This window comes from Haliaeetus albicilla, chromosome 4, assembly GCF_947461875.1.
Source record: "Haliaeetus albicilla chromosome 4, bHalAlb1.1, whole genome shotgun sequence".
NCBI classification, from domain to species: domain Eukaryota; kingdom Metazoa; phylum Chordata; class Aves; order Accipitriformes; family Accipitridae; genus Haliaeetus; species Haliaeetus albicilla.
In genome coordinates, this window is record NC_091486.1 from 29,563,333 (window position 1) to 29,587,641 (window position 24,309).

Sequence of the window (24,309 nt, forward strand, 5' to 3'; positions counted from 1 at the left end):
TTTTCGAAGAATGATACAGGCAACTAAATGTCTAAATAGCTGATTTACATTTGAAAAATGAAATGGAAGTAAACTTCAACATCTCTAACCCCAAATACTGTCGGTCATTTAGGCAATGAAGAATTTGTGACAATTAGTTTTTTTCCCATTGTTTCCACAAGACCTTGATGCTGTCTTGGATTAGATGTCATCTCTAACAACGTTTCATTTCTGGTCTGTATTGTTCTTGCACCTCCTTTAGTCTGAGCTTACATAATCAGACAAAATCATTTTGAGTGGATAAATTGAGATGCAATAATATTTCTTTAAAATTGGTATATCAAACTCATTTAAGAAACACTTATTTCCTTTATTCTGCACAGGTGTTGGGTTTTTCTTTCTAATCAAATGCCATTTAGATGAATACATTTTGCCTAGTCACTGTTGTTGATCACTTATCTTTATAACAGTAAAATGTATTATGATGGATTTTTGGCAAATTGTGTGCGAGTATATCCATTGATGCAACAACTAGTAAACAAGTGTTTGGAATGATGAAACATTTGGAGATCCTTGTATGTAGGTGGTAGAGTACTTACTCATTTAACTAGCACTGTTTTCTGTTGGCGTTGGTTTTGGATGTGTGTTTTGTTTGGTTGGTTCGGTTTTTTTGAGTATATCATGTCCTAATATTTCTCTTTGACCAGGGGTGGTAGCTGAGAAGACTTTGAAGAGCAGGGACTTAACCTTTGCAGACCTTCTTGACTGATTGCCTTTATTCCCTGTTCCAAACTGCTGTTTTGTTGCTGATGTATGATTAAACAGTCATTCTCTCATCTTAAAGATAGCTTCGCTGGGGTAGTGGATGACATTCTTCTGTAGTGTGTTAAGATCTTTAGAGAGCCCATGATGGATGGGGTTATGTATATTAGGGTTACTAACATTATGTGCAAATAGTCCTGTGTGGGGTTCTCTAGCTAATAGTTTGAGGTTTTTGAATACATACATGTTTGTTGTTAAAATTATTAAAAGTGAACTAGCAATGTAGAGTGTTAAAACACAACTTTATGGTAGCAACTAATGAGCTATGTGTAAATTGATGTGATCTTCCTAAAATATTTTCAGAATGTTTTGTTTTAGATGTTTACCAACTTCGGACTAGAGGTTTTTAGTAAGTCTTTTCCAAATAAATGGTTACCCACCAGTAATCTTCTGCTCATGAAACTGGTGCATCCATGATATTTTAAGCAGTGGCCTGCAGGCTGTTGCTAAGCTAATGTCCAGTGAAAGTGTGCTTCTTCATAGACCACTGGTCTATAAGGAATGCTTTGTGTGATCATTAGGTTCAACTGCAAGCTAGCTATTCCTGCAGAGCATGAGACACAGTCATTTCAGAAATGTTCAATTTTTTTTAAAAAAGCACTAGTTTGTCATGATAACTTTTCAAGTATGTAACATGCCAGTACAGGTGCTTTGTTTTTAGTAGGAGAGTTTTCAATTTCTTGCAAGGCTTTTTCAATTAAACCAGCTGAACTGTCTGAGTTTTTAACGTTTGTAGTTCTGTTGGCCCTCATAAACCATCTTCTAATTTTCTGTGCACCCATAAGCACGTTACTGGTCCTTTTGGTTTCCTTTTGCACCTAATAGTTTAGTGTTCTTTCCTAGTGGTTTTCCCTGCATGGTAGGTAGTGGAACAGGAAAGGGGGAGTAAGAGGTTTAGCCTTTCGGGTTTTTTTCATGATGTTAGTTTGTTTTTTTCTTTTTCAGTCCATATGGGCAGGAAGGAGAGCACTAATTTATTTATGGAGGATCCATTTTATGGACATGTCACTGTGAACTGGAAATGCCTTCGTGACTGGCTCAGTGTTTCATTTGCTGTATTTGATAGATGGTGGTCAAGGGCACACAAACTTAGTTGCTGCTTTTCTCTTGCTCCTCTCCTTGGTGTTAAGTAGTCATGATTTTGGCTGGAGGAAGACAGACAGTATTCAGGGATACTTACCAGTTCTGAATACTAAGGTAGTAAAAAAAGTGAGGTATGTGTAGGTATCTCCATGATGGTTTTTTTTGTTGGTGTTATAATCATTCTTTTGTCTTTCTCCCTTTCTTTGGGAATCGAGTTGAAGATTTCTAAAGCTGTTGTCTGAGTACAGGCATTGTGGGAAGCAGATACATTTAGGTTACTTTGATTGTTGGCTGTTAAAATAAAACGTAGCTTCTTAATGAATTTATACCTTTATAGTGTTTAGTTAAAATTGGGGTTAAATGGGGGTTAGATAAAGAAATAATTGCTTAAACCAGTTATTGATAGGGTATAAAATTATCTTGTAAACTACAGGAGTTTAACTCCTGCCTTTGGAAGCTGTCACTGCTAAGTAGGGCAAGTGTCTTGCTTTTCTCACTGAAAGGTCTTACTGTGGTATTTCAAAATTTGCATACTTTTGCTTTATAGGAAATCTCTGAGAACAAGATTTTCTTCTTTATATATACATATATATGCATTCTTTTATATATATACTCTTTTATATATACATATATACACCCCCCCCCCATCTGATTAATGTTCTAGGCGAGTGGAACACTTAGGTGCAAATGATGATTGGAATGGCTGATTATAGTCTCTCTCCTAAAATAAGCTTACGAATGGCAAGGATAGTTGAAGTTCAAGCTATATTGAGGCACTGGTGCTTTTGAACAGTCAGTTATTTCAGTTCTGGACATTTTATGTAGTGTTTTCACAGTGGACATTTGTTTCCTGAAAACAGAGATTGCTACCTGGGAATGTTCCAACCCTCAGTGGGTCTAGTACAGGATAATAACAGTACTAGCCTAGAAAGTTTTGATTTTTCCATTCTGATACAGTCATTGGTGTTGTGTCCATGTCTTTTTAACATTTGGGGAAGGTTACTTGCGCTCCAATGGAATTTCCTTGAAGGTGTTTCAGCGGCTTCAGTTAGAGAATATACTTAATCAGCTTAATATATTCCTGTGTTCTTGGGCTTGCTCTAGCTTAAATCGTACTTCATGGGGTTGTTCAAAACACTTACTTAGTTTCAATGGCCCTCTGTGTTTGCATTGCTAAGCCAATCATCAGAGATGCTTCCATTGGCAGCGTCTTAGTTTGAAGTCCAAGGGAGTTGGAGGGAAGGTTTCTTTCAGGAGTTTTTGGAAGTTTCTTCCTTGATAGGCCTGACAGGGCTTAAATTGTTACCTCCAGGGTAGGGATGTCATCCCTTTCTGTGTGACTTCAGAGCTTGGAAAGAACTCCTTCTCTTTCTCATCTGCTTTGAAATGGAAGTATTTTAAGTAGGCTTAGGGGCATTTTAAACAGTATATATTTGGTTAGTCCTCTTTCCAGCTTGGTGTTGAGATACTGTGGCTATACAGACAGCATATTTTTAAATAGAGGAAACCACTTGATTATGTTTTTTTAAAAGTTAGGAAAACAGATGTGAACTGAAACTATTCATTTGATAAACAAAATGTTGCTAATGCTTGTATACAGCATACATGCCGTGTCAGTAAGTAGGAAAGACACTTTTTCTTGTACAAAAGCTATCCTGTTCATCTTGATCTTGCAACGTCAGTTTATTGGCTGAATGTTCCAATGTTTGTCAGTACGTTGAGGGTACTACATGCATATAATAATTCTTTCCTGTGCAATTCAGGAAAAATTAACGTTTTGAAATTGGTAAGTTTCAAAAGAAATGCCTTTTAGAAGCACATGCAGCCTTCTGTGGTTTGAAGCAATACTGCTTATTTCCTTAAGCAAGTAAGACTTTATTCTCTTTCTCTGCACTGGAAGTTTGATCTCACAGTAGCGATATCAAATGTTGTTCTGTGCTGTTTGTCATAGGTGTTGTGAGGATGACACTGTACTTGATAGATTTTTCTCCTCTGCAGCATTCAGTTTAATCTGCTTTTAAAGAATTGTGATGATCAATTAAAGTCTACTTGTGTTTCTAAAACAAATGGTTTCTGTTCTTAGGCAAGCTAAAGGTTTGAAGATAACTTTTCATTTCAGTCAGAGTGCAGGCTTGGTATATTTTGACCTCATGACTTAAGCTTCATATTACTTAGTTGTCCTTGATTCATGGAAATGAGCTTTGCACCAGCATAGCTAAAGTTTATCTTTGTATTGCAGCAGAATAATATAGTAATGCTTTCTGTAAAGAAATATATATATATAAAATTTCCATATCTTTCTCTGGCTTGCCCATTTAGAAAACAAGCCAGTCTTTCCTTCCTTTCCCCATACCCAAGAATTTAGTAGTAGTATAGGTAATAATTTTACGTGCATAGTTGGTTAAAAAAGAACTTCTTTTTCATAGCCCCTCTGCCCCTGATTTCCCCAAAGATTGTTTCTCATCAATTATTCCCCTTGTCTCTATTCCCTTTGCACTTGGTTTAATATGCCTTACTTTGGGGAGAGGGTGTATCCCCATGAAGATATGTTAAATAGGGAGAAAAATATTTTTCCATCACAAGTTACACGTTTTCCTGTAGTAGCTCTCAGGCTGAGATGTTCATTTCCAGCCTTTTATTGCCTCAGGGAGGGTTTTGGGGAAGGTGATGAATGGGACTTAGAATGATGGAATAAATTCTATTATAAAAGTCTACGCTGCTTTTTGACATGCTTTATTCGATGTCAGTGTTTTTCCTCAGATTTTTGTCTACTTCACTAATTTTGTGATTTGCTGGTTTTGTGAGTATTTGTATATTCTTCTGATGCATAGCTAGTTTCAAAGGTAGTATCTCTCAACCCACTTAGTAAGCTGAATATTTGCAGCTGAAGGTTTTGGAAGGCTATGGTATAATATCATACTGGAAGGCTATCACGCAAGCTCTGTCAGTACACTCTAGTTCTTGGTAAGGCAAAGGAGAGTGTGTGTGTGTGTTTATAAATCTGTACAGTGCTACGTGCTGTATTAGCTCTGAGGCAATATGGCAAAATCTGTATTTCAGGTTGAAAATGAGCCTGCTAAGCTTGGCTGATTGATAGTTTGAAATTGTTCAAGTTAAAAATAAGACTTCAACTAAAGGTCTTGAGAACCCTTTTTTTTTCTTAAGAAACCAAACTAATATAGTTTTACACTTTTTTTTTTGCACTGTTTGTTCGCTAATGATTGTTTACTGTTTGCTTCCATATGAACATGAGTTCCAGTATACAGATGAACCCGTCTTTGTGAAAGTCATCATTAGAAAAGTTACAAATAACAATTAAGTGATTCGGTCGGTTTGGCCATTGCCATGTAGCTCTTTCTCATTGCTTTCTATTTAATTTACCCTTTCAAGAGCCTTAGTTGATAGTTAATTTTTTTGTCTCTTTTCTTTGAACTGCCACTTGAGATTTTGATTGTATATCACAACAGATACCTGGAATCTCAGCCAAGTAAAATGGAGAGTTGTGTATTTACTACTCCTGAACATAGTTGGCAAAAGATGCACCTCCCTCCCAATATGTTGCACAATTTTCCCTTAGACGCACTGGGTGTTGATTTAGTTTTGCTTTCTTCATAACTCATTACTTCATTAGAGGGAAGTCTGTTTACTGTAGACATTAAGTAAAAGAAGGATGTAGTATGTTCACTAGACAGATAAATCCTGCAGAGTGTTTTGGTCATCTCTTCTTAACCCTCCCACAAAAAGGGACAAATGACCTTATGTGATTGAGTCCTTTTTTTAACTCTTCTACAGAAATAGTCATCTAACCATTTTAAATATTAAGACAGATTAATAGGGAGTGATTATTAACTTTCCTTACCATATAACAACTAGGAGTATTGAACAAAACTGTTGTTCAACAGGTTACAAAGCAAAACAACCCTAAACTAACTTTTTCATGAAGTATGCAACTAAATTGTGTAATTTGGTGTTACAGGCCAAAAATCAATGAGTTATAATAGAATTAGACAAATTCACAGGAGGTGGCTCATCAGTGACTCTTAAAATATGGTGGTCTGGATGCCACTCTGATTTGGAAATCTTTGAAACATTATTTTTTGCAAGCTGGTAGGATACAGCTTTGTTATGCCCTCTTCCTGAGTATTTACTACCACTATTAGGTGTGGGATAATGGGTGAGGTTGACCCAAATTAGCTGCTCTTATGTTCTTATCATTCCTTGAAACCTCACAGAAAGCTTCACGTTCAGGAGGTTTCCCTATTTTATCTTAATGTCTTTTAAAATTGGCAGGAAGAAGTTTGAAATTTGAGACTAAAACTAGTTAGTTTACCATGACCAGAATAGAAAATAATCATAATAGGACTTAAGGAAAGGTCAAACCAGAAAAGTTTTTTAATTTAGATCAGATATATAAAACACAGGTCATATTTAAATATTACAAAAACCTATACTAATGCCATAATTTGTGATACTCCTTTAAAATACCATTAAAATACTCAAAACCTGTATTTTACTATTCTACTACTAGCAATAAAATGCTACCAAAGTAATATTCAAGCTGTACAGTTTAGCTGCCAAAGTTTTAAGGAAAATTAAACCGTTGAACTGTGGAAAAGCGACTGCATAAGCACCTGTAACTGATGTTAGCTGAAGTGCTAAACCAGCTTTTGGCAACATGGCCTCTTTTGCACGTGCACAGAATATTTTCTTTGTGTCAGTTTATTCAACTAGTACAGTTCATTAAGTATTTCATTTGAAGTTGAGAAATGGGCTGGGAATTGAAATAGAAGAAATGCTTATTTTCACCTTTCAATCTGTGAATAAAAATGAGGTGTGAGAGTCTGAGATCTATTAGTTTTAAAATCTTATATGATATATTAGTCTAAAGTGATTGATTTAAATTCAGTAACTACACATAATATGCTGCTTAAAAAAGCCAGTCTGTTTAATAAGATGAATACTTTTTGCTGTGTCCAGCAAGCTGGATAACTAAGATGACTGGTGTTTTTAAATATATCTAAAGTTTAGTTTCTATTGGCATCTGAATGCCATTTGAAAGAGTTTACATTAAAACAAAACAAAAACAAACAAAAACCCCCAAAACCAAAACAAACAACCCCCCTCCAACCAAAAACCCAAGCCCCGCCCAACCAAGAAACTTTGCACGCATGGGTAAGGAAATTATAATATAACACAAATTAATTTTTTTCCAAGTGATACTTAAAATACATAAAATGTTTGAAGCTGCTCTAATTTTTAATCCTGTGTCTGAAGCTGGAAGTTGGAGGATGTGCATCACTCAGTGGGTGTACAACGATGATGTGATTCACAAAGATGTTTCACCTGGACGAGAATAAGAGAAAGCCTGACCTGTAGTGGAAAGTGCTGATTCTTCTCGGTAATAGCCAGTGTGTTCTCACAAAGCTCCTAATCAGTCTGCCCAGCAAGGATAAGAGTTGTGCATTTTGCCAGAACTGGGGTTGGGAAAAAAATCACAACTCCCTGTTGTGACTGATTAATCCTTGTGCCACAAGGATTCTGCTGCAGCAACTTCCCCTCTGCCAGGTCTCTGCCACGTGGTACCCCTAGCCAAGACTCTTTGGAGGGAGTCATGGTGCTCCCAGCACTCCATTAACTCTGTGCGCTCCCTCTCCATCTCATGAGGAGCTGAAAATAGGAGCACTGTGTTGATAGAGGCGAGAATATCCTGAAATAACTCTAGTTCTGGTGTGTGTTGTGACCTTAAGTATAAGAAAAGAATACTTGTTAAGATCCAAACTGAAGTCCTGTCCTTCAGCTGGAAACTTTCTTGAGAGAAATTTTGAAATGGGGAGAAAGTAGCAGTATTACTTGTACATCTTCTGTAGATACATACGTATCCTAGTGCCTTCAGATTAGAAGTGGTTAACTTCTTTTCGTATGGATGTGGATTTTGATCCTGAAAATGGAATCTAGATTAACTTTATTACTGAAATAATCTACGTTGGTGATTCTTACATGTCCATCTTTGAAACTCTAAAAGCTGTAAATGTAAATATTCCATAGTTGTTTCATTAGGCACCGTTTCTGACAATGGCAACACCAAAGAAATTTCATTCTGGTCGTAAAAGCTGAGACAACAGTTCTTGCACTTTGTAACTGAAATCTGACTTAAATTGTTATAGCACATGCAACCAGAGAAAAGAATTCTTTTGAAATTTATGGCATTGAAGAACACTACCCCAAAACAGTCTTTCTTTAAATACTTTACTGGGTTTTACTTGTAGGCAATTGCTTTTATTTTTCTTTGTAAGAAAAATTACACTTCAGTTAGACTGATAAGGAAATACTTTGTTCTGCAGTGGGTTAATATGTAAAAGAGAAAGCTTGTTGGAAATGGATTTTCATCTGTTTATAGATTTAAGTCAATTGTCTTAACTGTTACATCATCCTAGTTCATTAATCTAATCTTGTATCCATGGGAATTTAAAAAGTGCAGTATGCACTTTGGAAAGAACAGATAGCTGTAGATCTGAAATTGTATTGATAGGTGCTATTATGAGCAATTTGAGTTAGTTTTAAACATAAAAGTCACATCATCAGAGCATTACATATTTAAAAAATTTAAAAAAATATGTGGTACAGTCCTATCACAAGGTAGAATGTACAAGCTAATGCCAGCTACATTTTAAGTACATGGCAGAACCGTTACATGATGCCTCAGGTGGTGGTAAGCAATAAATCTGAGGGTGACCAAATTTACCCACACTGATTGCTTAGTGCTGTCAAAAAGCGCTGACCAGCAGAACTGTCTGTATGCCTGTTAATGTGAAAAATCTCTGATGAAAAGAAGAAAAATGGGCATACATTAATGACCTTCCCTATATTTAAATATAAATTAATATTTTGCTTGTAATATTTTGTTTGCAGTGCCTGAACAGTTTCATGATGGGACCGGTTTAAAAGTCATTCTGACTTCCCAGTTTAAATGGTCCTTGGTTTTGTCGTGTCTGTTCAGAGATCTTCCAGCCAAGCAGTGTCTATGCTGAAGTGCAATTTCACATTTTTGTGTGTATGCATGTAGTATTTGTGGTGTTTTGTTTCAAGTCTGACTTGAAATTTTGTTAGGATTTGCTCAGAAGGAGCGCTAAAAAAATATTTTGAGGCACATACAGGTGAGAAAATAATTTGTCTGTCTGTCCAGGCAAGTGTAGTTTGGAAGCAGGCAGCAGACTAATTGTCATTGGTATGGCCTTTAACAGTTGACAGTTAGATACACACTTGATGGACAGCTTTTTTCCTATCATAGTCAGCGTTTTTATATGCAGGAGCAGAATTTAAAATCATGGCTTTAACCGTGTAGGTGATTTATTGTAAATCTCTTTCTACCCACTTATGGTATTCTGTCCAAGTGTACCTTTTGTTCTCCTCTAAAATAGTTCTTCCCCTTTACCTGGAAAAACAAAGAAAAAAAATCTCTCATAATATGTTAGTTGCCACTGATGCAACTAACTGATGCATTGGCAACACATGTGCTTGCATTTCCTATGTTCCTTGATTTGTCAGCTTACCCAAAAGTCATCTGAAAGTATTTGCACCAAAGCAATGCTGAAATAAATTTTTAGTACATAATCTGACTGCATTATAGATAGCACAGCCTACTAAAATGCTCATGGGTGATAAACTCTGGTTGTCTTTAGCAGTTTCCCGAATTTGGCCCTGTAATGGCAATCTGCAACCTAAGTATATCCCAAAGACTAAAAGGATTTCATGCTGAAGGTGAATTGTGCTTTCCTGAGCAAGGAGGCTTAAGAGCAAAAGAGCAAAATGAAGGAAGGGTTGGAATAATCTTTTTTTGTGGTAGTGGTCACCCTGAGAGATACTCGTCTGCCTAAATTTAGGCATCAAATTCGATGGCAGAACTTGGAACCTAGAGACTCTGAAGAGTTTAGGGGAACACCAGGAGGGACAGCTGGAGCTCCAGAGTTCCCCGGGCCATGTTTGGATCCTGAACTCCAAACCTTATGCTGTTTACCTGAGGTTTCACAGTGTTCTTAAACCCATCGCTTCTGGTTAGTCAGCCCCCTCCTAACCTCAAATGCTGATTTCTGATCTTCCAAAGGGCTTAAATGAAGTGAGACAGAGTGCGCTCCTATTCAGGGTATATGTTAATGTCTGTGTACAGCTTTTTCGTGAAATTAAAAAAACCCAAACAAACAAAAAAAATCCAAATAAGAAAATAGGATTACATCTGGTATGGAGACATTTCTTTTGCCGTGGTATTGATGCAAGTTTTCAGTTTTTAATTGTGCATAAATGGCAGAACTTCTCTCTTCTGTTTTTTTTCCCAGTGTAACCAATTTAAATCTAAGTGTGGTTTCTACCATATGTTTGTTTCAACCATATTTGCAGTTAAAAAAAATATTTCCAAAACATGAGAGTTCAGGGAAAATACACAACCATGAATGTGTAGCTACTAATTTTTGAGGGTGATGCCAGCAAAAGGAAAAGATTGATCTACATGGCTTGAAACTAAATGATACAGTTTACTTTAAGGAAGGAAAACTCCAGGACTTTTTCTCATCAGCCTTGTCAAAGAGTATGTATTGTGAATAAGGCTGAGACATCCATGTGTGCTTAGAAGGTGCTATGGTACCATAATAGAAGGTACTCTTGCAAATTTTGAAAGAAGGGGAAATGCACCCTGAAGTGATTGAGGTTAAAAACTGTCATCATGAGAAAAATTTTAGTCTTCGCCATGTGTTTGAGTTTTCGTTGTCTGTAAATTACTGATGCAATGCAGCAAGATGTGGATAACTAGTTTTTTAAACTGAGTTCCTAAGTTTAAAATACAAAGTGCAACTCTGGTACAAAACAGTAGTGCCTGTAAATAACGTGTTTGTATGATCAACTTGGTATCCAGAAAGAAGTTTTTCTCTGTCTCATCATTCAGGGGAAGATGAATTTTCTGTTTGAGCTTACACTGGTTGTTATAAATGTTCTGCACAAATGCAAGAGCGTGAGTAGAATAACATGGAAACACAACACGACAAAAGGAAAGCGGTAAGAAAAAAGGCACTATTCTCTTTCCTGACAAAAGAAAACGGATGACAGAATCTCTTAAGTAAAAGTGTATAATTGTATGTAGTATGTCTGTAATAAATGGTATCAGTGATGCTTTTCCACTACATTTTATCCATGCCTAAGGAAGACAGTGATGAACAAGTTCAAGGTATGTATGTATAATGGATGTGTTCTGACTCCTGAGTCGGGTTGAGCCCTGGGCAGTGGGATTTGGGGAGGTTTCTCTCTCCAGAGTGCAAGGGAGCATGCTCGTCTTTCAAGAGCCCTGTGTGTGCAGTACAGAAGAGGCACGGAGAGGCCGAAAAAAGGAAAGGAGCCTGCGGGAGATGGGCGGGCTGGGAGGCACTGAGTGGCAGGGAAGGTGTTGTTACGGCAGGGAGCAGCCTGAGCTGCAAAGGAGATGAGGGGAGATGGAGGAGAGTTGGTTAGCTCAGGGAGCCGCTGAGAACTGCTGTCTCCTGAAACAGAATAAGGGATTCTCCCCGCAAAGAGGGAGAGCACTGCTTCTTCTCAAGTCTTTAATCCAATCTTCCTGCTTGCCATTTGTTTTCCCCTATTAGAGGGGGCATTTTGATTCAATTTACTTTTGTCTAATAAAAGGTTGTTTTCATGCTCCTGTGTCTTTGTGGTGTATGCATGTAAAACAATAAGGGCCAGAGGGACTGTTTTGGATGATTTTAGCTGAAGACTGCAGCTGACTTCGTGCACAGAGATGTTACGATTTGGGATATCTCTGTACAAGAAATGATGTTATATATGTCAGTAAATACATTTTAAAAAATTAAGGAAATAGACTCTGGTTTTCTCTTCAACAAGAAAATGATCTGTAGGACCCTAAAATTTACAACAAATTGGGAGAAAAGAGAAATCATTGTAGGCAACGGTCAAAAAGTCCAGGTTTTGTGCGAGTAGGGAAGCATTCCAAATAAGCACCATAAATTTCATAACCTCATGGCAATAAGCAAAACCTTGTAGGAATAAAAAGCAAGTAAATAGCTGCAAGGCACCTTCCCAAACTGGAAAACAGTAATATTAATCCTGCTGTTCCTGCAAACTTTGGTTTCAAAGTTTAGGCAGCTGTAAACTGAGAATTGGATAATGTAATTTTGCTTCAGTTGCTCTGGAAAACAGGGGCAGAAGGCAAGTGAAAGGATGTCTTCAAAACTGAGGGCAGGGTGGATGTGGTAAAAACAGTACCTTGCAGACAGAAGTGCTGAAGTATGGTCTGGTCTTACTAGACAAGCATTATGTGAGTGCTGTGGTACAGGAGACCTCTTCTTTCAATTGCTGCGGAAGCTGGGAGGCCCTGGAACAAATGAGGGTCCTGTCTCCCAGCAGTCACAGTGATGGGAGACTTCATCTTTCTCTCAGACAGAGGAATGAGAGAGAAATGAGGAGCTGCTTGTAGAAGACAGCTCAGGAAAAGGAGAAATCTTAATTTCAGAGTGAGAAGGCTTTGTGAGAAGGAGTGAGCTCAATATAAGTGATTGGGGGGGGGGGTCGTGTGTCCCCCACCCCCCCAAATCTTTGGCCTCTTTAGTTGACTGTGGGGAATTTTTTTTACACTCTTTGAGTTACTGTTCCTTTCTCACTGTGCAAAAAGGAGGACAGAAATGAGAAAAGGGCCTGGGATGATGGCCTTGAAGAGTATAAGCAACAGTATGTTTTAATTTGAATTCGGAATATGGCTCATTGAGTTATGAAAGTTTTAAAAATAGAAGTACCAAAGCAAAGGGCTTTCTGGTAGTTTAGCAAATGCATTTCTCTGTACTGTTCATGTTTATGTCAAAAGGAGTTGGAGACTAAATTATGCTGAATCATACAAAAGTTTTTCAGGGTCTGCTTTCAAACTGCTGTATTGAAGAGAGACTGAAATTGGATACAGGTGACCAGAAACCCTTTGGTCATACATGGAAATACTTATTTTAAGGAACAAGTATTTATCTTAAGGGAGTAACTGGAAAATCCAACACTTTTTGACTTTAGCTTTTATACACCTTCTTTATCAAATGTGCTTAGAGAGGGGGAAAAAAATTTCTCTTCAGCACCATGTGAAGAACAGGAATATTTGAATGGAGAGATTTGGTTCCTTTTGACCTACTGAGACCTTTGGAAAATCACACAAAATGGATAAATTTGGTGATCAATCCTTTTCTTCAAAATCTCCTCATGCATAGCTCTTTATCAAGATGATAATCACTTGGAACAAAAAAACAATAGTCGCCTTTTGATTTTTGAGCGTTGCCTCAATACCAGGACACAAATTTAAGTCTTACTTTTGCTTTTCTTATTGGTTTCCTACATAAGTGGACATAGGGATTACTTGCGTATAAAACTGTTGCTCACTATGAGGAAGGGTAAGTGCATTAGGTTCTCTGGTTATTCCTCAGCATCAGGTGCTGGTATTTATTCCAGCTATAATTACAAAGTTGTGCTGAGTGTGAATGTGGTACAGTCACTGCAGCCTTGTTAGCATCTCTCTAATGAGGAAACTGTTGCATGTTCAAACTTACATTATAGATCTAGTAATTATGGCTACCATCAGTCCCAGACACTATAATTAATATTATAACTGACAGTTATAATCTTATTTTCATTCACTTGCAACATTTGAAAGATTACTTAAGACCAGTGTGCTTTTCAAATTTTTTGTTTGCCCATGAAAAAATTATTTTGGAAAGACTTAGGGAAAAAAAAAAGTCATTTTTGTTTAATTTCATTTTGGATAATGTGAAAAATTCCTTTATCATATTACTAAAGATGTTTTTCCTCTTGCCCCACCTGGAAGTTTTGCAGGGAGTATTTCAGAGCATATTCTGCTAACTGAACGGCTGTGTCACTAGAAGTTGCTGACCGGTCTTTGAGGTTATTCCCAGACAGCACTTGAATAGACATGAAGAGTTGGTAAGTCTAATTGGAGATGCCTGCAAGAGGAAGCTGTTTAGTCTACAGCTTCTCTGAAACAACTGCAACTGCCTACGTCTATTCCCTGGGAATCCTGGCAGTCAGTAGTGGGAGGCAGATCTGCTGTGAATAAAATCTCTTCCCCCTCCCCTCTTTATATCCTTATTTAGGCTGTCTCTGCAGAGCCAGCCCAAGGCATGTTAGATACTAAATGAAGTTAATATAGGGAGTTATCCATTTATCTTTCACCTGCCTCTGTACCCAAAAAACCTGTGCCTAATCTGTCATTTGCATGCCTCAGGTTGGGATGGCACATAAGTAGTGGTGATGGACTATTGCATCTTGTGAGCTTATGGAAATAAAATTTATGAGTGTATATATATGTGGGCATGCCATCATATTCAAATCGACCTTCCCTATAGGTTAAATGTGTGTTTTGAGTTTGTGTGGTGGGGTTTTGGTAGCAGGGGAGGGGCTGCAGGGGTGGCTCCTGTGAGAAGCTGCTAGAAGCTTCCCCAGCTCCAAGTCGGACCCGCCACTGGCCCAGGCCGAGCCCATCAGTGACGGTGGTAGCGCCTCTGGGAGAACAGATTTAAGAAGGGGAACCTGCAGTGGAGAGTGGAATGTGAGAGAAACCCCTGTGCAGACACTGAGGCCAGTGAAGAAGGAGGGGGAGGAGGTGCGCCGGAGGAGGGGATGCCCCTGCAGCCCGTGGTGAGGCGGCAGGCTGTACCCCCCAGCCCACGGAGGGGAGCAGATGTCCCCCTGCAGCCCGGGAAGGAGCCCACGCCAGAGCAGGGGGATGCCCCCCAAGATGGCCATGACTCCATAGGAAAGCCCGCGCTGGAGCAGTCTGTGCCTGAAGGACTGAAGCCTGCGGAAAGGACCCACGCTGGAGCAGTTCGTGAAGAACTGCAGCCCATGGGAAGGACCCACATTGGAGAAGTTCATGAAGGACTGTCTCCCGTGGGAGGGACCCCATGCTGGAGCAGGGGAAGAGGGAGGAGTCCTCCCCTGAGGAGGAAGCAGCAGCAGAGACAACGTGTGATGAACTAGCCCCAACCCCCATTCCCCATCCTCCTGCACCGCTGCAGGGGAGGAGGTAGAGAACCGGGAATGGAGTTGAGCTGGGAAGGAGAGAGGGGTGGGGGGAAGGTGTTCTAGGGTTTGGTTTTACTTCTCAGTATCCTTGTTTTGATTTGATTGGTAGTATATTGAATTGATTTTGTTTCTTCCCCAAGTCGAGTCTGTCTTTTGCCCATGACCATAAGTGGTAAGTGATCCCTCCCTGTCCTTGTCTCGACCCACAAGCTTTTCTTTGTATTTTCTCCTCATCCCGCTGGGGCCAGGGGGAGGGAGGAGTGAGTGAGCGGCTTCATGGTGCTTTGTTGCTGACTGGGCTTAAACCACAACTATGTGGGTTTGTATAATTGGTAATGGAGAGACAAGGAGTTGCTCTGCATGGCTTTTGGACCTACAGCAGGAGAAAGTAAAGAACAGCTGAAAAGGAGATCATGAGATCCCAGTTTGGTGGGTTAATGCAGAATAGCACAATGAGAGCTGTCCTTGGTGTGCAGTGAAAGGCTTTAGACCATGTTGTGGTTTAGTTAAGCAACGACTACTGGTTGTAGGAAATAACAATAGCAGCCCACTTCTTCCTGTGTTCACGGTTATTTCTTAGATCAAGTGTCCGATTTTCTTGTTAGAACTTGATGGTACATGTGGTCACAGATACATGTGACTATGTGTTTGTTTTTTCCAAGAAAGTGCCTTTTTCTCCTGTTTGTCAGCAGTTTTCACCTAATTCAGCAGCTCATGGATGAAAGTCTATATAACAGCTTAAAGTGTTCTCATTTCTTTGGCTTAGTAAATATTAAATGGCACAACCCCATCAAATCTAGTAATTTACCAGGTGGATATTGCCACAGATAAACTTATTTTTAAGCGCTGTACACCTCTCTTAGTTGAACCACATGAAACTTGACCTTGTGTTCCTGTAGCACCCTTGAACCGTTGCTCTTTATTTTGTCTCTTAGGCACACCACTTCTAGTACGAAGAAGCAGTGATCCAGCTTTGGGCCCACCTGCTGACTTCCAGCCAAGTGCTTCGCATTCCAGTGACCACAGTCTCAAGCATGTTGTGGCAGTAGGTGTCGTGTAAATCACCTTTTTCTTAAGGGCAAAAACTGTTCTTACCTGTTGGTATGTAGCAGTTTTATAAGCTATATATGTATTTGGATCTAAAGCAAAGCGCATCACACTCATTTTCAATAAAGGAGAGAATTTCCTCTGGACAAAATGGTTATTTTAGATGATACAGTCAATTAACAGTGGTTCTCTTTTTTTAAATTAAGAGATTCACATAAAGCTCAATGGTGATGCAAGGCACTGCAATATGAACTGAACTTTTAGCAATTATTTGTGCAGTATCGTATCATCCAGTTTACCATTGCTTAGGTGGAAAAAATGTACTTCCCCTTTAATATGTTTCATTGGTCTTGCACCCTTTTTACTTTCTTTGTTTTCTCATGGCATTGTTGTCTTCCTTTGGCACCCTGTTACTATCCTGCATGGTCTCTTCTTCTCTCACTTTTCTGTTTTATAACCTGTCTCTTCCCTTTTGAGGACAAATTTGTTTTCAACATAGTTATTACTAAATATTAGTGCAAAGACACAGTTATTCAGGATGCAGTAACTCTTAATCAGATGTTATTGCAGGCTGTCTTCAGTCTTCTAAAAGTGATACTGTCTTGGTCACACTTGGGCCACATTTTTTACTTTGCAATTTTAAGTCCTGAAGCTTTGTGTTTGTGTGTGGGGAAGGTGTTCCTATATTACTTATGCTAAAGAATTTCATCTTTTTATCTCTGAATGTCAGCTGGGATACATAAGCGTATCAAGCAGAATAGAGCTTTTTCAGAGACTTGATGTTTGCTTAGAAAGCTCTGGTGGGTCTGCTTCTGTGCTGCTTTATGCCAAATGAGTGCTGGCTTAAATGATGGTGCAGTTGCACCTGCTTTCATTTGCTTGTGAAATTTATGCCTTTTCCCCTTCAGCTTCCCTATGTCTGTTGCAATTTACTCCCTGTCCCCAGTTGTGTAAACTGGTCTCTCACTGTTTTGCTTCAAAACAAAAAAATGCTCAGAACCCCCCAGCCTCTTCGTTTGGCGTAAGGGGGACTTTTCAGCCTAGATCACAACTAGTTTATAGCAAGATTCCACAAATGGCCGTATTGGCACATTAGGGAGCAGGAGGAAAGAACTGGGTTCAGCAACACATGCTTGAGGTGGGAACCTTTTCAGCCGAAGATGTTGTATTAAAGACCATACTGCCATTTAAGTTCATGTGAATGAAGTAAGTAAATAGAAAGTCATATGACTTGCATATAAATGATGTTCTGTGGGTCTGAATCTTAACTCTGTAATTCTGAAGGCAAACACAGGATTTTAGTTGACTGTTCATTGTTTCTCTTTGCATGGCCAAATGTGTGTGCATCTTATTTTACAATGGCTTGTGTTATTTGCTAAGTGATGCAATTTTAAAAGTGCTAGTGACTCTCCAAGTATATTATGGTGTTACAGGAGGCTGAACTTTGTCAAAGTCCTGCGTCATTTGTCAGACCTATTTGAGCTGAGACGTTTTTCTTGATGTTTCAGAGCACTTACATATTAATGAAATACTGACTTAGTCTGATAAATGAAAGTACAAAGAAGAATTCTTGGTTAACAGTGCAGATCTTACCCTTTGCAAAGTTGAGAAATGTGTGAGTATGTCAGTATGTAATGCTGACCTCTGGTATTTTATAACCATGAAAATTAGGAAAAAAAAAAAAGCTGGAAAAATCGGTGAAGTTTATTGCATTCCAGTACATGTTTTGAATGCTTTATTTTTGACCATCAAGGAGAGAAAGATAGGTTTTTGGTGTTTTCTTGTTTTTTAAAAATATAATATTAGCAGTCACAAGTGCCATTTTATGCCATTATATGAGGACTGCAGTTATATTTGGAGGCTAAAACCTCACCATGCTTCACTGACTTGCATCAGTACACAAGAATCCTCTAGGCCTAAAGGAATTCTCTATGCCTGAAATACAGAGCATTCCTCTGTCAGCTATAGGGGTAACAGACAAAGCTAGACAGATAACAACAGTGGAGAATGCTCTCAGATTTTTTTAAATGTCATTTAAGTGGGGGGGAGGCCCAGAAGGTTGAAAGTTTTTATTGTTAAAGTGAAAATCTGTTACAGCAAAATACATTACACCAGCTCTTACTTTTGCAACAGTACCATTTCTAAAACTCTCATCATCAATCATACTGAAATATGCTTTAGCATAATGTTTTGGGAAGCATAGAAAGCTTAAATAACATAGGTTAAATTAGGTACAGATTGTTTTAAAACACGGGGAAGAATCGATATGTGACAAATGAAAAAACATGGCACAAACAACTGAACACTGCATTTTGAATATAGTTATGCTCTTTCACATGAGTGTTAAAGCAGTATTTAGAGAAAATTCATTTGTTTTGTATGTTGCTGCTGAAAATTTAAAATTAATAGTGCATTTCCTTTGCCACAAACATGTTTTTTTTTCACATTAAACTGGTTACTTTCAGTTAGAAAAACCAGAGCTGTTGGTAGATGAAACAATTTTCAGTCCATGTAGTAAAATTTAAGTCTCTGTATTTATGCCACAATTATCTTAGCCATCATTTTGTAATTGAAACTGACTTCTATAATTAGCTTAATTGTTTTGGCACTTCTGGCATTTTGGTGTGTGGCACATGTAGAACTGGCAGTTTGGTTCTATGTAGAAATACTCATAGTTAGACCGTATGCTGTCTTACATGGTATGTACTGATACACCAGTAGCTGATCAGATTTTTGAGAGGTTATTATCATATGAATCTCTGAAGACAGCACTGATTTGTCTCTAGGAGAGTGCAGGACAGATGTACAATAAGTAATGCATGAAATAAAACAGCAAACATGCAGTAATATAAGAAAAGAACATTGCTATCTAGTTCAGGTGAACCGGATGAACCTGATGAACCATTTGAGCTGTTCACAGTGTTTACAGAATCTAAGAAGAGCATATATTCGGGTTTTTAGATGTTGTTCCATTAATTCAAGGGAAGATTTTTTTTTTTTTTCCATGCCATATGATCATTACCAAAATTACAAAATCTTTTTCTGGGTGACCAGGTAGTTTAAGAAGAATTTGAGCTATTCTTTCATATTTTCTCTGACACTTATTTTGTCTTGGCTGTAGTTTTAGCCCCAATTAACAAAATACTTCAAGATCAATCAAAAACTGATAGTGAAGTCCAGCATCTGTTCTCTCAGACTGGAAGTCATTTAACAGATGGTACAAAATTTGAGTATCTTTTTTTTCATCCAAACCTCTCCTTCCTTATCGTGATAGCTGCCACTGAAAAATTTAGAGACTGTAATCAGGGAAAAATAGGGGAAACAAACATCTGAATTTGTAATTGAAGAAAAGGTATTTGTTAGCGAATTTGTTAATTTATGAGGGCAACTGTTAAGCTCTTCTGTCTAGTTATAATCACAGAGCCCTGGCCAGGCTTTCAAAAATGGAAACTTCCCTCCCCAAGTCTCCAGAGAGGACCTTAGGGAAGCATAATTAGTATAATGCACTTCTCTGAAAAATTCGATGGCCATAGCTTTGCTACAGCAATAGCCAAGTGCTGGTCCAGCTGCTTTTTGGCTGTGAATGGCCTGGCTTCAGAAGGTGGGGTTAGCAATGGGCATGAAGTCTTCCACCAGGGATCTCCCCTGGCACTGGGCCATGTTGTACGATTGAGACGGTCGAAGCCTTTCAGAGGGAGGAAGCATTCTTTGGCCACTTAACACTTGCTCAACACTTGTCCCTAGCTTGCTGAGAGGAGCTGCAGTTTCAGGTACTCTGTGCCAACTCAGAAGTTCCTAGCTGGATCCCTCTACCCAAGCTCCACTCTGGTAACGATGAGATGCAACAAGGCATAAAGTCTGAATTGTGAGGTTCTTCTGGTTTGTGGGTTTTGGGGTTTTGTTTTTGTTTTATTGTTTTGTTTTGGTGGTTTTTGTTTTTTTTTTACTTTTTAGGGAGCATAATACATTTTGCTGCTTTTGCTCAGTCAAGTTCATCCAGGTTGTAATTGTTAAGGTATAATTAAAACATCTGAACTTTCATTTCTGGAGATATCATTTCTGCTTATCTCTCTCTTTGTCCAGGGACGGACTTCCCTACTATCTTGACTCATGACTGCTCATCTGTCATGAGTTTTAGATGGAGGATTGTGGTCCTATTTAAGTTGATGTGAGTTTTGCATTAATTCTGGTGGGTCTAAGGTTTCACCCCCTCTTGTTAACTTGCTGATTATTATGGGGATGCTATGTTCTGCATGACTTTCTGTTCTTTTATAGTTGCATGTTTCCTGGATAAATACTTGGGTTAACTTGGAGTTAATCAATGGGAACGGCTGATTAAATTGTATTCATCCACATTTAGAGATACAATGAGATGCTGGATCAATTGAAGAGCTGCTCCAGTGGCTCAATACAGTTTCAATTTTTACCTAGATGTGACTTGAAATTGACTGTATTTTATGCATTGTGGACATATAATTTGCAATTTTGGATAAGGTTCATATATAATCAGAACATTTTTATGTTTCAAGCCCTTGTTAAAAAGGGTTGAAACCTCCTCTGGTTCCTCTGGCCATTAATTGTATTTGTAATGTATTAGCCTTCATGATTAAGTGTCTGCAGATTCGCATAATGCGAGCGTGTGTAAGGATGCAGCTCCATGATTTGTTCCTTTTCGATAGTATTTTATGTACGCATGTAAACATAAAGATACGCTACAATCAGAACTTGGCTTTGAGATAAAGATTATCAGTAGTACTTTCAAAATGTTTGGGTATCTTCGTATAAGAAAAAGGCAGAAATATTACTTCATCTAATCAGGCTATTTAAAAGCAGGGCAGGGCAGAAAAGGTTGTCTTTGACACAGTGGTGGAATAATGCTGTAGAGATCTGGTGGCTTTCTGCTAAGGCTTGAGCTAAGAGACTGCACTACCATGAGGGTTTTATTGTCTGTCTGATTTTAGAAGATAAAACTTTTGCCTGGTATGTTTACTCATCCTGACTAGGTCAGGTAGTTTTAATTTCTGGTCCCTTTCCATGTGTTAGAATTTCAGCATGAAATTTTCCTGTAGTTATGTGATAGAATCATAGAATAGTTTGGGTTGGAAGGGACCTTTAAAGGTCATCTAGTCTAACCACCAGGGGCAGGGACATCTTCAACTAGATCAGGCTGCTCAGAGCCCAGTCCAGCCTGACTTTGGATGTTTCCAGGGATGGGGGCATCTACCACCTCTCTGGGCAACCTGTTCCAGTGTTTCACCACCCTCACAGTAAAGAATTTCCTCCTTATATCTAGTCCAAATCTACCCTCTTTTAGTTTAAAACCATTACCCCCTGTCTTATTGCAACAGGCTGGGCTAAAAAGTCTGTCCCCATCTTTCTTATAAGCCCCCTTTAAGTATTCCAGGAGGGGGGCTATGAGAAGGAAACAAGGTATTTGGAGAAATGCAGTAATTCTTCAGGAGCTAGCAGTGCTGGAAGGATGGTGCGCTTGTAATGCTTTAAATCCAGGTTTGTTGATGTATAATAATTAGACAACAAATCAAATAGAGATGGAAACACATCTTAGGTATTACAATGTGTGTTGCAAAGTAGAGGCAAGACTGCTTCCCTGCAGTGGTGTGGTCTCAGACTGTCATTCAGAATAGCAAGGTTTTTAAGTTCTGGAAGGCATTTACTTTTTTCTGGTAAAAGTTTTCCTATTAATAATTTAACTACTGCTCTTGAAATAGTGCTGTGTGGAACTGAACAGAAGATCTGGGGAGATTTAAAAGAATTTTCTGTCATTCAGCTGGGGAGTTCCAAAGAGCTTGAGTTTTTTAAAAGGGAATTCTGATGTGGGTGAATCCATTTTAAAGCAACTACTGTGTGTCTGTTTATGCTGTGGAACATATATAGAACACTCCTAATCAGCACAGGAGCTTGTCAGTGTATTGCTTTGATGTCTGATTAGATGATCATAGGGACATCTGCAGTGAGTTAGTTTTGAAGTTGTTGGTGTGAGGCACTGCAGGAACCAGAGCTGTGTGGCACTCTTACACTGTGAAAAACTGCTGCTTTTAAAGAACCTTTTATAAATCCAACTATGCAGCTAGCTGAGGGCTGTCAAATTAACAAAAGCCATTCCTTCTTGATTCTTTCTCTTGCTTTTCAACCAGGCACCGCTTTTTTCCCCTTCCTTGTACTGTGTGCTGTGGCATTCTGTGTCAAAAAGAAATTACTTTATATTGTAGATGAAAAACTAAGAAATGTAAATGAAATATTTGTAATACTTGAGAATACTGAATCGATCATCTGAAAAAGGACAGAAGTGCCCTGTGGTAATTTCTTCTTTTGAGGGTGCAGAGAGGTACATGTGTAGGGGGGGGAAAGTCCTCTTTGTGTTCCTTGCACAGCCTACATTTCAGAAAAAGTGTATTGTTTTACCTGTATTGTTTAAGATGAGCAGTGGGTGTAATTTACATATTTTTATTTGAGAGGGATAAGTAGACTTTTTGTGATTTATTTTAATAAGAGCTAATAATGAATGTTCTGTGACGTTAATATAGCATATAAATTATCAGTAAAAATGGTACAATTGGTAAAAGAAGTTATTAATTGTTGATGTGTTGCTTTCTAAAGCTCATTTCCAATGAGAGGAGTGCTTTTTACTGACTATTCATGAGAGAAAGTACCTAGTATGAAAACCATCAAAGTTCTCCATTGTTCTGGAACTTATGTTAGTAGGGGGCTGGGTTTTGTTTCCTCTTTAAAATACATTTTGGACCTTGGCTGTCATTCTGAAGATACCTGATTGTTTATAAACCTTCCTCCTTTGTCCTCTGCCTAGTGTAGTCAGGTAGATGTGATTGCAGGTGATGGAAGATGACTGAGAGACTTAAACTCTTTCTTTTTCCCACGTGGCCTATCTTATAAAGAATGAGGAAAATTACAGGGTGGAAACAAGAACTGCTGACAACAAAAGGAAAAAAGGTCATGCTTTCAATGCTGTTGACACATATTCATCTCTAGCTACATCTTTGGGGTCCTACAAAATACTGTCATTCCATCTGGAACAGCTTTTAGCAGGCAGCTTATGCAACAGGTTCATGGCGCTGAAATTGGAATGAAACATTAGCAAGTTACTCGTATGTCTAACAGTCAAATTAAAAGTGGAAGATGACAGTCAACATGGCTCATGCATATTGTTTACTGTCAAGCTCTAGAAACATTTAGCTAAAGTCAAATAGGTTCTCAGTCAGTGTCCTCCTGAAATGCCTACTACTAAATAAATAATGTTTTTCATAAACATAGCAATCCAGTGGACAACTGAGAATAATAGCAGAGATCTTTGATACTTGCTTAGACCCAAATGTTGCTGTGACATTAGGAAAAAACCTCATTTCAGATTTTTTAATGTGTCATTTTGCAGTGCACTGATCTATGAGACTGCCCTTGCTCTGGTTAAGATATCTGTGTCTCTGAAAGTGAGATCTGTGGCTTTGTTTCTCTTACAGGATTGACAGTTATTCACACTCAAAGGAGGTGATTCCCCCCCCCCCCCCCCTTTAGGAGAGGCCTCTTAGACACTAAATTGGAGACACCTTATCTTGGGCTTTGTTCTTCTTCCGTGTAGTTGGTGTCTCAGCTAATCTGGATTTACAAGTTTTTGAGTTGTAATAATAACACAGTGCTCTTTGAAACTTGCACATCCAGGTTTTTTTTTTATGGCAGCGGGTCCTGATTTACTCCATACCTATGAAGCAATTTCTTCCACTGACAGCTGGAATGAAAGGAGAAATATTTTAGTGCTTCTGTGTACTATGTGCTTTTGGTGTTGCAGGTGTTTGACATGTTGGAGTTGGAAATAATAAACTGAGAATATAGACTAAAATAGTAAGGGTGATTCAGTGAGATTCAAGATTTTGTACAAACATCTCAACTTTTTTTCAGTAATTGCAATGGTTTCTTCCGGCCTGTAAGTCTAATATGACCTTTTGTCATAAGCCAGGCAGTAGAACTTCTCTGAAATAACTTTAAATAAATAAAACCTAATAAATAAACAATTTAGTAAATAAGTAAATCTTCAGTTCAAAAGAAAGTGATTAGACTCTAGAAGAGCTGACTTGATGCAAGAGCAAGTTGTTGTCACTGTTCCTCTGTACTATGAGGGAGAATAATTACCTGTTTGTGAGGTACCCTGGTATTCTGGTCCTGCGCACCCAAAGATGGACATACCTGTGGTCTGATCTGACAGTTGTTCTTATGATACATTTCAGATCCTAAAGAAGCGTATTTGTCAGTTCAAAGTCTTATACATCCGAAGCAGTATCA

The 24,309-nt window shown here is 38.5% G+C and overlaps 1 protein-coding gene across 6 annotated transcripts in view; it reads left to right on the plus strand.

The window, feature by feature from the left end:
* PARD3B (par-3 family cell polarity regulator beta) overlaps positions 1–24,309 on the plus strand; it is a 433,796-nt gene that overhangs the window by 137,568 nt on the left and 271,919 nt on the right. For 5 of the 6 annotated variants that reach the window (XM_069781654.1, XM_069781655.1, XM_069781656.1 and 2 more), the window contains exon 4: positions 15,888–15,997. The exons of the other annotated variant lie outside the window; for it this stretch is intronic. In XM_069781654.1, coding sequence (XP_069637755.1) covers positions 15,888–15,997 — 110 coding nt within the window. The remainder of the gene's footprint in view (positions 1–15,887; positions 15,998–24,309) is intronic. 6 annotated transcript variants of the gene reach the window in all.